The sequence below is a fragment of the Onychomys torridus genome, chromosome 5 (genome assembly GCF_903995425.1).
Source record: "Onychomys torridus chromosome 5, mOncTor1.1, whole genome shotgun sequence".
In the NCBI taxonomy this organism is placed as follows: domain Eukaryota; kingdom Metazoa; phylum Chordata; class Mammalia; order Rodentia; family Cricetidae; genus Onychomys; species Onychomys torridus.
In genome coordinates, this window is record NC_050447.1 from 124,090,083 (window position 1) to 124,107,244 (window position 17,162).

The 17,162-nt window shown below is 43.8% G+C and overlaps 1 protein-coding gene across 1 annotated transcript in view; it reads right to left on the minus strand.

Annotated features, from left to right (window-relative positions):
* Positions 1-17,162, minus strand: part of Shc3 (SHC adaptor protein 3) — a 117,478-nt gene that overhangs the window by 30,765 nt on the left and 69,551 nt on the right. The window contains exons 5-7 of the mRNA XM_036187784.1: positions 15,726-15,779; positions 10,897-10,948; positions 7,171-7,297 (exon numbers count right to left, since the gene is read on the minus strand). Coding sequence (XP_036043677.1) covers positions 7,171-7,297; positions 10,897-10,948; positions 15,726-15,779 — 233 coding nt within the window. The remainder of the gene's footprint in view (positions 1-7,170; positions 7,298-10,896; positions 10,949-15,725; positions 15,780-17,162) is intronic.

The following is a 17,162-nucleotide window of genomic DNA, read 5'->3' on the forward strand; positions in this document are numbered from 1 at the left end:
TAGGACTCTCACCTCCAGCACCATGTCTGCCTGCAGGCTGCCATGCTCCCTGCCATGATGATAATGGACTGAACCTCTTGAAACTGTGAGCAAGCCACCCCAAATTAACTGTTTTCTTTATAAGAGTTGCTGTGGTCATGGTGTCTCTTCACAGCAATAAAAACCCAAACTAAGACACTGTTTGAGTGTTCCTTTGAGCACCCAATTCCCCAAGCTGTCTTTTTAAAAATTTACTTTTAATTATCACATAGTAATTTTGCACATTTATTATGGGGTGCTGTGTGCTAACTTGATACATTTATACAACACACAGTGACCAAATTAGAGTAATTAGCATTCCCATCTCCTTAAGCACTTATCATCTGTTTGTGTTTGCCAAAGCTGTCTTTATTTAACCTGATGCAAAGCTTGCCTCGGGCATCTGTCAGAAATATTCAGAGGCAAATGTTTATCATGTGGCCCACATGAAGCTGGGAATAACATTTGGGTCAAACCATTTTTATTAGTGGAAGTAAGTGACAAAGAATATAGAGTTTATGGAATTTGAGGGGTTATCAGTTACCAAAACCATAACCACAGCCAATGGCAACCACCAAACCCTAAAATGAGAAGATGGAGTGCTAATAAACTCCAATACGTTCATCTAGAAGGCTACACACATTTGCAGGATTCAGCTTGTGTTCATTCCCACAGGGTGTAACATGGCCCTAAATTCTCACTTCTGGTTTACCATTAAACACCTCACAAGTGGAAGGTGAAAGCTGAAAAAAAAAAAAAAAAAACTGATTCACAATATGTTGAAGGAGTGTTCCTACACACACGTACATGAAGATATATGTATACACACATATATACATACACATATATATGCAAATACATACAAATACATACTATGACACACACAAACACACATACATATACACATGCACACATATAACATTTTCATGTGTATGCATGTATATGCATGCATATCCACATACATATGTTTATATATGCATGCATACACACGTAGCCCTTCAGGAAAGACTGAGGCTGAATTGTTCAACATTTAAGGAAACCTCTGCAAATGTTAGCGAAGGAGCATACCTAAGGACATAAATGACAAATGTAGATTATAGAATGTATAGAATTAGTTTGTAAAGTCACCAAAACCACCACAAACATTAGCAGAATACATCCTAGAGAGAGAAGAAATGGGTTTCAGTCATGCAACCTTCTACTGCTTACATTTTTAGTGTCAGAAAAAAATTATAAGCTATATTTAAAAAAGAAGAAAGTATAGCTCATATACAGGAAAAATAAGTTCATAGAAACTGTCATGAAGAAATCTCATACTTCAGGATAAATAAAGACTAAATATGTTCAGTCAACTTCAATGAAATGATGTATGAAACACTAAATATGAAAATCATGCCTAATGAAATGGGGCTTACCAGCATTCATGAAGAAATAAAAATAATAATAAATTCTAGAATTAAACATTCTACCATCACTGCAAACATGAAAAAAAATTCTAACAATTCACTTAAGTAAATAGCAGGTTTGGGAGGTAGAAGAAAAGAGACAACATTTTAAAACAGTTCAACTGAGACAAACCAGTCTGAGGAACAGGAAAGAAACTAATTAATAAAAGTGAACAGAGCCTGAGAGACCTGTAGAATACCACTAAGAATGCCAATATGTATGTAGCAGTCCCTGAAGGAGAGCAGAGACTGAGGAGAGCAGGGAAAATGCTGGCCTCATTATGGCACAAACCTTCCCAACTTAGCCAAAAGAAATTATACAACCAAGGGGCTAACTGAAAAGCTCATCTTCGGTAAACTCAGAGAGACTTGGGCACCCTAATCTAACTATTTAAAGACAGAGAGGGCATCTCGAAGGCAGCAGAGGGGGATGCTCGTGAGAACAAGGGATCCTCGGGATACTAACAGCTGATTTCTTCCCAGAAGCAGAGGCCAGAGGCAGGGGAAAGAAAGGTTTCCTGTCATGGAGTCCATATCCAATAAAGCAATACTGCCAAAATGAGGCAGAAAGTATACTCCAAGGCAAAGAAAAGCAGGAGACATCCACTGTGGAAAATCTTCTCTTTAGGGACTACTATTGCAAGTACGTTAAGCTGAAATAAGTGAATAATCAGTAGAAATTTACAACGGAAGGAAGAAGCAGAAAATAATAAAGGCCTAACTACACAAAACAATAAATATTCAGCTTTGCCTAAAACTTTTATTCTTCCCTTATAATTTGAAAATGCATAAAGCGACACGACTGTATTGATGAGCACACAATAAATAAAGATGTAGTTTGTATGACATTATCAACACAGTGGAAGAGCTGGAGAGATGTGGCAGGGCATTTAGGGCTCCCGCAGAATACCCAAATTCTGTTCCCAGCCCACACAGAATGGCTCACAATTCCACCTTCAGAGCATCTGAAACCCTCTTCTGGCTTCCACACTGCACTCACTTGCACACTTGAGGGCACACGTTCACACGTGTACTCACATACATACACATAAATACACACACATAATTAAAAACAAGCAAAATATTTTTTTAAAAAATAGCATAATGGAGTGTGGAAGAATAGAGCTGTACAGAAGCCAGTGTTCTGTAGATTATTAAATTCTTTAGTCTGAATATGTAGTTATAAATTAATATGTTAACTGTAATTCTCTGTTTACTATTTTAAGAGTTGTGAAAGAAGAAGAAGTTAAATTGTACACTTGAAAAATATTTATTTACTTTACACAAAGAAGATAGGAACTGGGGTATAAGAGGATAAAATATCATAAAGAAAAAATAGCTCAATACCAGGAGGAAATCTTAACTTATCAGTAATTGCATAAAAATAAATATAGTAAATGCTCTTCTTGAAAGGCAGGGTTTGACAGAGCAAATAAGAAAATTATCCAATAGTAAGTTTTCTATGAGCAACATGATTTAGAAAAAACAAAGAGAAAAACAGGAAGTTCAACAATAACATAGAGAAACACTAATATTTTAGTATTATATAGGATGACTGGACAGAAGATCAGAAAATAGAAATTTGCACACACACACAAAAAAAAACTAACCAGATCTAAGAGATATCAACAGCATATTCTACCCCAAACAACAGCATGCAGAGGGAACTTTCCCCAGGAGAAAGCATGCAATGTTAAGCTTATTTAATAATAAGCCTAAAATTTTTTAATGAATTAAAATTTAAAAAGTATTTTCTGCAGATAATAATGGAATCAATGTAAAAATCAAAGTAGACTCTTGCAAGGATGTTAAAATTAATATATTCCTAAACAAGCAGGTCAAAAAGATTACAAGGGAAATCAGGAAGCTAAAGTGTGTCTAAAGAATGGGTTTGTGGATACAAAAGTAATACATAGAATCAGTTGTATTTTATACATCAATGATGATTAAAAACAAAAATAAAATAAGAAATCGTTGGAGCATCAAAACCAGAAAATTTTAAGGGGAAAAATTATGCAATACACAGAACTACAAAACACACTTAAAAAACAAAATTCACAAAATAGGAAAATATTTGCTAATGATATTTTTTATGGTAGCATATATCTACAGCCCCTACAACTCAACAGTTTAAAAGAAAAATAAGGGCTGGAGAGATGGCTCAGTGGTTAAGAACACTGGTTGCTCTTCCAGAGGTCCTGAGTTCAATTCCCAGCAACCACATGGCGGCTCACAACCATCTGTAAGGAGATCTGGTGCCCTCTTCTGGCCTGCAGGCATACATGCAGACAGAGCACTGTGTACATAATAAATAAATAAATCTTTGGAAGAAAAAAAGAAAAGTAACCCAATATTTAAAAAATAAAGATTTGAGCAGACATTTCCCCTAAGAAAATAGACAAATGGCTAGCAAAGATGCCTGATATCATAATCCGAAAAAAATGCAAGTCAAAACTATCACCAAAGATTTTCATGCCCACTAGGACAGTCATAATCAAAGATGTGGACAATAACAAATGTTGATGAGGGCATGGAGGAATAAGAAACCTACAAATGTATATGGAAATGTAAATTGGTACTACCACTTTGAAAAATCATTTGACTATGACAGCTGACAAGGTCTAGAATCACCAAGAAAACAAGACTCCAGCCATGCCTGTGAGGGATTATCTAGATTAGGTTATCCTCTAGCCATGCCTATGAGGGACTCTCTTGCTTTGGTTAACTGAGATAGAAAACCCATCCTAATTACATGTGGCACAATGGGCCTGGGTCTCTGGACTGCACAAGGGAGATACTAACTAAGGTCTAGCCTCCACTGCTCTCTGCTTCCCGGCTGTAGATTAATGTGACTACCTGCCTCATATTCCTACAGCCTTGACTTCCTTGCCATGATGGACTGTACTTCCAAACTGTGAGCCAAAATAGACCCCTCTTACCTCATGTTGATTTTTTTTTCCCCAGAGTATCTGGTATGGCTATTATTGAGTGTCAACTTGATTTCATCTGGAATTAACTAAAATACAAATGACTAGGCACACATGTGAGGGATTTTTCTTTCCTCAGTCAAATCATTTGAAGTGGGAAGATCCACTTCTAATCCAGATTTTTGAGGTGGGAAGATATACCTTTAATCCAGATCTTTTAAAGTGGGAAGATCCACCTTTAATCTTGGCCACACCTTCTGATGACAACCTATATAAGAACATGGAAGAAGGAAGCTTGCTCTCTCTTTGCCTGCCTGCTTTTACTCTTGCTATCAAGTCCATTCCTTCACTGGCATTAGAGACTACTTCTTTGGGATTCTGACATATACTGAAGACCATCTGGGACACTCAGACTTATGGTTTTAACAGCTACCAGATTCTTGGGCCTTCTGTTGGTAAACAGCCATTGTTGGACTAGCTGGACCATAGCCTATAAGCCATTCTAATAAATCCCATGTAGCACACATACACACACATGTGTGTGTTCTGTTCCTGTAGATAATCCTGGCTAATACTTTATCACAGAAAAAAAGTAAAAGGCAGCTAAGACAGTTTCCTAAATGGTTAGCAAAGTGTAGGACCATTAACTGAATAATTCTACTCTAGGCATATACACAAGAAACATGTCTACCTCAAAGCTTGACTACAACTTCACAGTAGCTTTCTTCATAAGACCTAAAAGAAGGAGACAATTCAAATGCTCACAAAGGGTTTATTTCAGTTAACAAGTTCACTGTACATTATTGAGGGAAGTGAAAGAGGGAACTTGAGCAGAAACCTAGGTGGAAGGCTGCTTACTGGTTCATTCACAGGCCCATGCTCAGCTGGATTTCATATACAGCCCAGAACTACCTGCCCAGGGGATGGTGCTACCTGGAGAGGTCTGGGCCACATTGCATCAATTAACAATCAAGACAACCCCCTACAGACCGACCCATAGCCCATCTGAGTTCAACCCTCAGCTGAGACTCCCTTTTCCAGGTGACTCTAGGTGGTGTCAGTTGACAATTAAAGCTAACCAAGGCAGTGTGTTCTCAAAACACAAATGCTCCATACGCCTTGCAATTCAGTCTTCCCACACCATTGTAAATTCGGAGACTGTAACCCATGATGCATGTGCCCTGTGTAGATTCTGTAAACCAACATCTTCAGTCATTAAAAATAAAGAACTATGCCGACTCATTCTTGGGTCAGAGGTGTCAGGGCTATGGCCATTTCCTTCACACCTCCTCCAGTCCCATCCTGCTGAACTCATCAACCTGGGTAAAGAAGGTCATTACAGGCACAATGGATGCCTTAAAGGGAATTTGCCAGCTGTAGAACCAAGAGTCTTTCCAGAAAGGCAAAGAAGACATAGGAGCTGAAAGATACCTTCATAATGAGGGAGCAGAGCAGATGCCAGCTCCATGATAATGCCACAGAAGGTGGTTTTGTGAGTTTGAAGAGAGTAAGAAGTAAACCTAAGGGAAATAATACTTGTTTGCAGTGAACATACCATTAGAAAGATTTTTCCTGTGTACACATGTATATGTGGGCACATGTACACAGATGTACATACATTTGTTTATGTGTAGGCCAGAGGTCAACCTCAAGACTTTTACATTGTTTTTGAGAAAGGGTCTCTCACTGGCCTAGAACTCACCAAGAAGACTAGGCTGGCTGGCCAGTGAACCCCAGAGATCCACTTGTTTCCACCTCCCCAGCACTGGGATTACAAATACACACCACTGTACCTGACTGGTTTTTGTTTGTAAACGTGGGTTCTGGAGATAAAACTCAGGTCCTACACCCACAAGGCAAGTACATCACTGGCCTATTATAGCCACCACCCAGCCTATAATAGCTTTTCATTATGCAAGTGCCTTGAGAACAGAATGTACACAAGTTCAAAGACAGAAGACCACTAAACGTCCCATGTGCCCCATGTGCCCAACTTATTTATTTAATTATCACCTAAGTGGCCCACATTTGGTGTTAACAATTGCTACTCCATTGAACAGTGAACAGCTATCATGCGACTCTTCTCCCTGCTTTTCAGATGAGGCTGCAGTGACTCAGACAGTTTAAGGATTTTGCCCAGAGCCATATGGCAGATGAACAAGCCCCAAAGTTATTAGGCCATGGAGGCCAATAAAGCAAAAATGATGCTGGCAGCAGGTGGCTTTGGCTAACTGTGGCAAAAAAAAAAAAAAAAAAAAAAAAAAGATGAGGCACAGACCTTGTGTGGATTCAGACCCAGGGAGGGGACCTATGGAAGACACGTGACAAAAAATAATATTGCAATGAAGTTGTTTTTGGTAACCTTGTGTACTGTCACTAGAGCTTCAAGAAAATGTTTCCTGCCCATTCAGAGCCATATGTGAGCTCCCATCTGTCAGCTCTTTGTGCCTCCTCCAAGCACCAGCCAGGTGTCTGTGAGTTCTGGAAACCCCATGATGACCTGGGTCTGCCCAGAGTGCAGTGCTGCAAGCTGGTTTTTGTTGTTGTTGTTGTTGTTTTGGTTTTTCGAGACAGGGTTTCTCTGTGTAGCTTTGGAGCCTGTCCTGGAACTCACTCTGTAGCCCAGGTTGGCCTTGAACTCACAGAGATCCGCCTGCCTCGGCCTCCCGAGAGCTGGTAATTAAAGGTGTGCGCCACCACTGCCTGACAGGTCAGGAGCTGGTTTTAAAGGAATGTTTACAGACCCTAAATAAGCCAAAGAGGCAGGCACAGCTACTTACCGGTCCTGGAGAGCAGGAATCTTGGAAGGACACTGCAAATACTGTTTGAACCGGAGTTCAAAGGCTTGTCCGATGGAGCCAATGACATCTTGGGCTAGCCCATCACAGCATTCCAGAATGTGGCAAGCTTGGAGAAAAAGAGACACACACTCATTAGAGACAGCACCAGGGCTCTCTGGACCCCTTGGCAAAGAGCCCCATCTGAGGTGCAGAGGAAAAGAGCCAAAAGCCTCCTTCCTGGTGTCTCCACCAACCCAGTCTCATCTCTGTGGACATCCCATAGTGGTGACAGACATATGAAATTCCAACCTGGGTCCTCTGAAAGAGCAGCAAGTACTCAACCAACAAGTCACCTCTCCAGCCCTTTGATGGTTCTGATATTCTCAGAATCTATAAACCAGTGGTTCTGACCTCCGTAAAGAAGCAGTGTTTAGAAAGAAAACTCAGTTCAAACCAGATCTTTCACAGAGTTTCCTTAAGGCCCCAGGAACCTCAGCAATGGATTTAAACTGGTACCTCCTAGATGGATCTTGGACTGTTCAAGGGACTTAGGAGAAAGTTGTTCTTGACTTAGCAAGAATGAAGCCTCCATAGTGTGCACACACACAAACACACACACACACACACACACACACACACACACACACACACACACACACAGAGAAAGGGGAAATTAAGATTTAAAACTGAAAGAAAATGATGTATTAGAATCCAACAAAGCCGACATGTTGGGAGTTCCGTCTCTACAAACATCAGTGTAGATCTCTTAGCCACCAGCCTCCTGAAACTTCACTCCTGATTTTGAGATGGTTGGTGGTGATTCCCACATAACTTAATGACCAGGGAGTTGGGCCTCTTTCCCTCCACTGGATTAATTACAGAAGCCATGGGCTCTTAATAACTGGGAGACAAATATAAAGTACCATTAGAAAAGCATGCAACTCTATCCTGCAAGGTAGCGCTGCTCGATTTTCCCAGCAGCACTGCATGTCGATCTCAGAGGGGGCCTTGGTGAAGGGACCAGGCACGCATGTGGGAAAGCCCCTTGACTCTGAAAGGTGAGGAGGGGCACAAGATGGCTGGACTGTGAAGCACCACAGACGCTGGGCCCTTGTATGGTCCAAAAAGAAGTACTTGGAGCCTACACACCTTGGGGACATAGGCTACACCTTAATGCTGTGTTGCTTTAAATCCATAGAGCATCAGAGTCGCACAAAGTACATGTGTGCGTGCATATGCATGTGGATGTATGTCACATGTGTACGTGGAGGCCAAAGGAAAACGTCGGGTGCCATTCCTCAGTGGACATTCACTTTGTTTTATGACAGAGGGGCTCTCTTTGGCCTGAAACGTACCAACTAGACTAGGCTGGCTGGCCAGCAAGGCCCTGGGATCCTCCTGTGTCCACCGTTCAGTGCTGGGATTATAGGTGTTGCCGGGTGGGCTCTGGGAAATGATCTCAGCCTCTTAGGCCTGCAGAACAAGCAATTTACCAACTGAGCTGTCTCCCCAGGCCCCAAGGAGCTACTTAAACACATTGTTGCCTGGCTCCTGTTCTCTAAGACCTGAGTGTTGAGATGTTTTAATAAGGCTCCTAAGTAACTCTCAAGTGTCGCTCATTTTGAGGACCATTGACCTGGACCTACTAAAGACCTCTGAAAGACAAAATTGCCTAGATCACTTGCCCTTAATTTGAGATGAACCAAAACAAAGAATGAGCCCCAGCTGCTTCTAACCCAGATAGAGTTGGGGGGGGGGGCAGTGCCTGGTGAGGGATTACCTATGCCTCCCCTCCCTCCTCCATACCTGCCCTGATTTGGGGGGAGCTAGGATAGTTAAAGAGGCTGGCTTATGCTGTGGGTTCAATTATGCCTTCTGTTAAAAAAAAAAAAAAAAAAAAAAAAGTTATGCCAAATAACCTAACCCCAGGAGGTGTCCTTATTTGGAAAATGGGAAGTTTCGGATGTAACTAGTTAAAATGAGGTCACAGCAGGATAGAAGGAGCCACCATGGACTGTCATCTCTATAGGTACTTATGGGCATTCACAGACTCGGGGAGTACTCCACATTAGGATGGGTTTCAGTAGCACCTGAAAGTCACGGGACATTGGAGATCACCAGTAACTACCGAAGCCAGAAGGAGGCAGGAGGGATTTCTCCTCTAGGACCCAGAGAGAGCCCTTATAGCCCCGCTGACACCATAAACTGGGCATCCAGCCTCCAGAACTGTGAGGCAACATGTCCTTGTTGCTTTAAGCAACTTAATCTGTGTTTGCTACCTTAGCCACTAAGCCGAGTCTCCAAGTCTACAAGAGCTTTTGCTCAAGCGGTCTAGGCAGCAGTCCTGACTGTCGCAGGTATAACCCTGCTCCCCTGGGGCCAAAACTGGCTGTATACAGCCACCCAAGAAGACAGATGAGTATTAATGCCAAGAAAGCATCTTGGGGTCCTCACAGCCCTATCCCTTCTTCTCTCCTCAGACCTGTCTAATTCTTTAAAGAAAAGCCAGAGTGACTATTCAGTTGGTAAAGTGCTTTCCTTAGGAGTATAGGGGCCTGAGTTTGAGTCCCCAGAACCCAGATTTTTTTAAAAAAAGAACAAACATCACAGGACAAGCTTGTACTCTCAGCCCTAGGAAAGACAAGGGGGGCTGACCCCTGGACTCATTGGCCAGCTAGCCTAGGGTACATGAAGAATTCCAGGCCAGTGAGACTGCCTCAAAACATAGGGTAGACAGTACCTGAAGAATTACACCCAATATAGTTCTCTGGTCCTTACATGTACACTCACACATGTGCACCTGCACACACACACACACACACACACACACACACACACACACACACATACATGCGTGCACACGTGTGTGCACGAACACACACTGATACAACTGTCTAATTTTCTCAGCTCTGCTCAGGGGAGACATGGCAAAGAGTCTAGGTTAGGAACCAGTGCTGTGTCATCTGCAAGAACCCGCTTCTCTTCCCACCACCCTAAGTGAAGACATGTGACAAAGCTTCAGTTTGCAAGGGGAAGAACAGGAAGACAAAGCCTTCAACTTCAAATCATCACTGGTAGGATGTCAGTTCTGGACTCCTCTACCCAGAACTGGCTGGGGTTCCAGCTGGGGAGAACCCCACATACTTACCATGACAATGCAGATGTTCACAGCCAAATTGGTAGCAGTTTGCAAGGCCATTCAGCACAGTAAGTGTCTACCACCTTTGCTGTGCAAGCTTCTCTAGGACAAGTCACATGCCACACAGTTACTGTCCCATTGCTGTGATAATTTTATCCTGACAGAAGCAACTTAAGGAAGGAAGGACTCATTTGGGCTCAGGTTGAGGGGACAGTCCATCACTGTGGGGCAGTCAGTCGTCAGGAGCCTGAGGCAGATGCTCACACTGCATGCAACGATAGTTGGGAAGCGGTGATGAATGCATGCCAGAGGCCACCACTATCAGAGCACGGGTGAGAGGCGATGTGTAAGTTGGGTATATCAATCTGCAGCTATCCTAACACAGGTGCGAGCTTGGCACTCAGCATCCAGTAGGCTCTTTCTCAGCCAGGTGACAAGCTACCCTTGCAGGCCTCAATTATCCTTAATCATGTCACGTGAGATGTGCTCATTTGCTAAAGGAGCTGAGATAATGAGGAACATCTGGTTCACAGCATCAAGCCTGGCTTCACACAAGTGAATGATTAAATGGGTCGAGCATTGCTTACCTCTGCGATTAACAGGGTCCTTAGCAACATAGGCAACATAGTCTGTTGTGTCCTGTGGAAGGAAAAGGAGACATTTGTCTCACTCATCACAGCAAGAAGTAAGACCAGAGGGAGGTAGACCACAGCAAGGTAAGTATCCATTCATCCATCACACAGCGGAAGGAAAGTTCATGGACCAGCACTTTCCTAGTGTGGGAGGGCTCTGAACCTCCTCAGTACTGGGAGAAGGATGGAAGGGAAGGAGAGAGAAAAGGGGGAAGGAAGGGCCAGATACTGGGCACAAAATGGTACAAAAGGGGCATGGTTTGAGGCACGTCCTCAAACTTGGACGTGGCTGGAAATCCCCGGAGATCTGAGTGCAGACTAGGCAGAGCCTGAGGAATCATGAGCAGCTAGAGCAGACATCACTAACCAGCACCCCCCTCTCCAGTGTGCATGCTACCAGTCTGTGACCACACTCAGAGCAGCCAGAGTGGCAGGCACCTGACCTCCCCACAGCGGTTCTTCTGAGAGTCTTTCACAATGGTTCTTCACTACCCTGGTTCATCTGACTTAGCAGGTTTGGATTTGAGACCTGACCATGAAGACCTGTTTAAAGCTCATAGATGCACTAATGTGAGTCAAAGTCAAGAAGCAGGGCTGTCAGTAATGTGTATACGAGCTCAAACTTGAGTTCCTGTGAAAATCCCCTAAAGGCTTAAGACAGATTTGGGCTGTACCCCAGTTTTGCATCTGGACCCCCAAACTGGATTGCTGACAATCTCCAGCTGCTGTGGGGTTAGAGACTATTCTTTGAGAACCGATTGTTGGGAAGAATACTAGAGCAGATGTTTAAAGGCTGGATACTCACAATAGACAAGATACAGAATTAGCCTACTTGTCCTCCAACCAATGAGAGAGAGGGTAAAGAAAGTGTGGTGTAAGCAATGTAGCGGAGTTCTATGCAATCACAAAGAATGAAATCTCATTTCCGGGAAAACAGATGGAATTGGAAGTCATCCTATTAAGTGAAGTGAATGAGAGTCAGAAAGACTCGTAGGTCAACACTGAGAAATCCAAGACGTGAAAGTAGAAGGGGGTGGTGAGGAAAAGGAGGGGCCAGAGGAGAGTACGGTGCATGCGTCCGTGAACATGATCAAAGTGTATCAAACATGTAGAGGAAACTGTCACAATAAATCTCATTATGTTAAACAATGGTGTGTGGCTAATTTAAAATATTATAAATGTGTTTGTTTGCTTTTTAACATGGGCTTTATTTAGAAGTCTCACCCCTCAGAGTGTTTCCTTGCCAGCCTTCTGAGGCCTTGATGGTCTGCCGAGGCAGCCTGCATGTATTCACTTCTGAACAGGTAGCTAGGGGCCTGGTCATTCTCTTAATGCTTTTTAAAACATTATTTTAGTGTTTATTTTTAGTATTTCAGTTATGTGTATATATTGGGCAGGGGAATGTGTGTACATGAATGCAGATGCCTGTGAAGGCCAGAGGTGCTGGGTCCCTAGAACTGGATGGAGTTACAGGCTGTTGTGAGGCACCCTATGTGGGTGCTAAGAACCAAACTTGGGTCCTATGGAACAGTGCTCTTAAGCACTGAGCCATCTCTCAAGCCCTATTTTCTTAATTCTTAAAGCCAGAGAGACATCTCTACATGTTGATATTTTTAACATTCGGAACAACAAACCAAAAAAGGCTTCAGGTTCCTGGGGTAGGTTGGTCCTCAAAAACTGTTAGGGTTGGGGGCATTGCTCTGGCATAGAGCACTTGCCACCAAGCACAGGGCTCTGTGTTCAATCCCTGATGACCCTCTCTACCAACCAACCAACCAAACAAACAAACAAACAAACAAACAAACAGAAACTCAGTTCTAGTTTCACTTCTGGGGCTTTTAAGTCAGGACAAACACCCTAACTTGAAAGCAACTAGAGAAAAGGGTTTTGTTTTTGTTTTTTGTTTGCTTGTTTACTTACAATTCCAGATTACAGTTCATTCTTGCAAGGAGTCAAGGCAAGACCTTGAAGCTGTACATCCACAGCCAAGAGCAGAGACAGAGAATATGTGCATGGTTCCTTGCTCGCTTCCCTCTGCCCAGTTTGACTTCTCCTCTCTCACACTGTTCAGGAACCCTGCCTAAGGAACGGGCCACCCACCCTGTCTGCCTCTTCCTACACCACAGGCCCAATCTGTCAGTTGACACTCTCTTCCCAAGTGATTCTGGGTGGTGACAAGTTGATTGTTAAAAGCACCACCCCTCAGAGGGCAGCTTGAAAGGTCAGCCTAGTTTTGTAGTTGTTTTCCAAAGTTTATGCTGCAAAGGTCTTCAAGTTCATTCACTGCACCTTCTGCCTGGGTGGTAGTGGTCTGTGCTGACCTGCACTGTTCCCTCCACAAGGAAGTGTCCTCTCCTTCTTAACAGAGATCCAGCAAATACCGCCTGGAGAGGGGAGGGGAGGGGTGTGGGTATGGGGAGGGGGTGTGGGTGTGGGGAGGGGTGTGGGTGTGAGGAGGGATGGGTGGGCATGGTGCCCTCCAAGACTTCCAGAGAACAGAGGCATGGGGACTTTTCCAGTGATGGAAACAAAGGAACTCTTGTCTCTGAGGCTCCTCGGAGCAGAGTGCATTTCTAGTCTTTAATATTTCATAGACCAGTGAGAGAAAGGACGGAAGACTATAAAATGGCCTCTGTTCACTTCCATGGAGGGGCATCTTCTGAGAATTTGAAGCTGTCAGCAAAAATATGGATTGTAGCTTTCAATTCTTCACTTTCCTCCCAGGCTCATGGGATATGAGGACGCAATTGTCCTTAAGAAACTTCAGGAACATCTTTGCCAACAGACCGGAGCCCAGGAGCTTTGGAACCCTGGGGCATGCTCTCCAGCACTGTTTTTCTTTCCACAGTCTTATAAAGCTAGCCCAAGAACCTGGGATCGTCTAGACAGCTGCCATGTCCTTAATTTGGTTCTGGGTTACAGGGTCAAAACTGAGATCCACAGTCCACAGCCAGCTTTCCCACTTTACAGGAGCTGGTTTTTTCAAGAAGCAGAGCAGATGATGCCTTTGCCCCAATTGACCCAAATTGCTGTCACTTTTATGCCTAAGGATGCATGCTGAAGGTTGTGCTTGAATAGAAGAAATCAGCAGAACTGAATCACCTGGGAACCAGAGCTACTGTCCCCAAAAGACACTAGCCACCCTTGCAGCCAGCTCAGAGATGCATGTCAGGCAGGAAAGGGGAGACATTTGGTTTCAACCAACCACTTTTGTGGCACATTAACATAACTGCATGGGATCAGCTTTACAGCCTTCCTTCGTAATTTCCAAATTTGATGGGGATTTAGAGTTCAAGGAAACTGTACAAATATGGGAGTCTGTTGTCTGATTTTTGTACATAGCCAAAGAGCAAAATTAACCCCAGTCAGCACAGGTGGTTCATACAAGGAAGTTTTTTTTTTTAAAGAGGGGAGCAGTTCTTCCTCTAATCTAAGAAACTACATTGTGACTGGGGAAGGATGGCCCAGGAAGATGTGCTACCCATCTCTCAGACTGCTCATGGCCAAGCTAGGACATGGCCCTTCTGCTGTCAATCTTGATCTTTACCTGGCATCCTTCCCCAGTATAGCAGATTCAGAACAGTGCTCTTGGCAGTGCCCAGTTCCACAGTGGGCACACTAAGTTCCAGAGAAGAGGCTGTGGGGATCTTATTCTGTAGGTATTCCATTTCTGTTCTTGGTCACTGAGGCCCTCGGAGACAGGCCCTTGTTCTGGCGTCCACTTGGGGATCTTGTGTATGTCTGTGTATGGGGTGGGGAGACAGCCTCCTCAGGTGTCAGAGGAGGTGGGGGCACCAAAAATAGTAAAAAGGATATCTTATGTTACAGGAAAAAAAATTGTCATTTGAATGAACTTGGGTTAAAAACTATCCCTCATCCTATTACCCCGCTTCTAATTTTTTGTCCTTAGCCACTGAAAACTTTACCCAGAACAATGGGAATTATCATGATAAGGTTTGGAAGGAGCCTTTCTCCTTACCACAGCTGGAAGGAGCCAGCCCATTTCCTCCCTCTTCCCTCAGTTTCTCACTCGCTCGCATGTTGTCTGCCTGTTTTTGAGGTGGGTTTTGGAGATGTGGGAGGGAAGAAACCAAAGAAAGCAGGCATGTCAGGATGGGATCGACACAGGAGCTCTGGATACCTCTCATGGAGGCCATGCTTCCAGAACTCCTGATACTTCTTGACTGAAAATGAATGTAGGACCTGGCCACAGGTTACCCCTCCCTGCACCAAATAGCGACATAATGACAGTCAAGAGGGTTATGAAGCAGTGTCTTAAGAACAGAGTGATTGCTGACCATTAGCCCTGCTCAGTCTCTAATACAGAGAAATGAAAGGGAGGAGGGAGGGAGGGAGGGAGGGGGAGGGGAGAGAGGGAGGAGAGAGGAGAATGGGAAAGGAGAACTTCTGAAACCAAGAGGGATAAACAACTGGAATCACAGCTTCAGGGGTTATGACTCCTTGAAAATTTTGATGGATAAGTATTTTGACTCACAAAACACTATTTATTTCAAAGCGTTTTCCCCTGTAGGGTATAAAACTTGTTTTTCTGAGGACACTACAGCTGTTTCTGAGCACATATACTTTGCCAGAATAGAATTCCACCCAGACTGAAATGTCCTGACCCTAAAAAAACAACTGTTACCAGAGTAGTAAACTGGAGTTTCACCAGAATCAGCATAAAACACTTCTGTGTCATGTCTTCAAGGGGCACATTTTTAAAGCAGGGGTTTCTTCTCAGAAATCTCCAGAGAGAGCAAGAGAAACCAGCCAAGGCCACTCACCGGGTCTCCCCCGGAAGCAAAGGAGATGGACTGCATGTGATGGTTCGCTATGATCTGCAGGGCGGAGACAAGAAAGGAGAGGAACCATTAGTGCTTTCTCACATCCTGCAGAGCCTGCCCTGCTGGCAGGACCCCCAAACGACAAGATTTCCTGAAAACTGCCCACAAAGAAAACGGTAAAGCACTGAGACAGTAGGCCACCTGCCCTTGCTGTGCACGGCCTGATGGCTGCCATCTCTCTGGTTGACCATTCAAGTGCCTCATCAAGCCTCCCAGCAGCTAAGGAGTGAGCACTGTGGGAAGCCCATTTTACTGGCACAGACCATGATCCCAGAGTGGGCAAGAGGCTGGTTCAAAGAAAGAAGTGTAGTAATTCCAGACCTGTGAAATCCAGGCTCCAACCTGAGGCCAGGGTCTCAACAACTAGACTTCTCCAGGGAGGAAAAGGTGATCCAAAGAGGGGGCTTAGTTGGTAAAGTGCTTGCCTTGCAAGCAGGGAGACCTGAGTTTAATCCCCCAAACCCACGTGAAAAAGAGCAGAGTATGGTAGCTACAGTCCCAGCACTGAAAAGGAAGAGACAGGTGGATCCCTGGGGCTAGCTGGACAAGCAGCCTAGCTGAATCATCAGGTTTCTGACCAATGAGAGACCCTGAATCAACCAGCAGACACTGCCTGATGAACAACAGCTGAGGTTGACTTATGGCCTCCACATATATGTACACACATGTATACCTACACCCATTACACATATGTGCATATCGTCCACACAAACATATACCACACACATACACATACACAAAATGAAGGAAAAAATACATTGTACCAAAACATTATTATAACTTGTAGTTTCTGCTTCCCCAAACACCAGAGCCAGGCCTGGGGAGTGTGGCCTGTTTCACTCCATTGTACTCACATCAGGTGTATATAAATCAGAAGGCCAGCGTCCAAGAATTACAGCCCCCTCCTAATCCACTGGCCTAAAGACCAGGGGCCCTTCCACACTCATCTTTAAAAGGAAGTTTTCCATCAGGGTAATAACTTGTGGCATCCATGGAGTTCAGTAGACACTGAGCGAATTAGAAGCTGCCCTAAATTCTAAAAGCTAGGAAGTACCCCCTGCTACTTTTATCATTTTAAAGACAATGTAACGACACCGTGAAAAGTTCCTGTGTGGAAAGGAGCTCCCAGCTCCATCCAAACACAGCCAGGTTTATTTCTGAGCCCTGCCCTCCACCCTTGTCCCCAGCAGACAGTAGTCCACAGAGGATCAAAGAAAGTATGTGCTCCTGAAAATTTGAAATAGGGTATCATTATAGGATAAAATTTTAAATATTTTAAAATGCTGACTTTGGTTGTTGGCATTTACAAAACCTCAATCTAGAGAAACCTGAGGGTTTAAGAAGATACAAAACAGTGAGACTGCTGGGTGGCCTGTG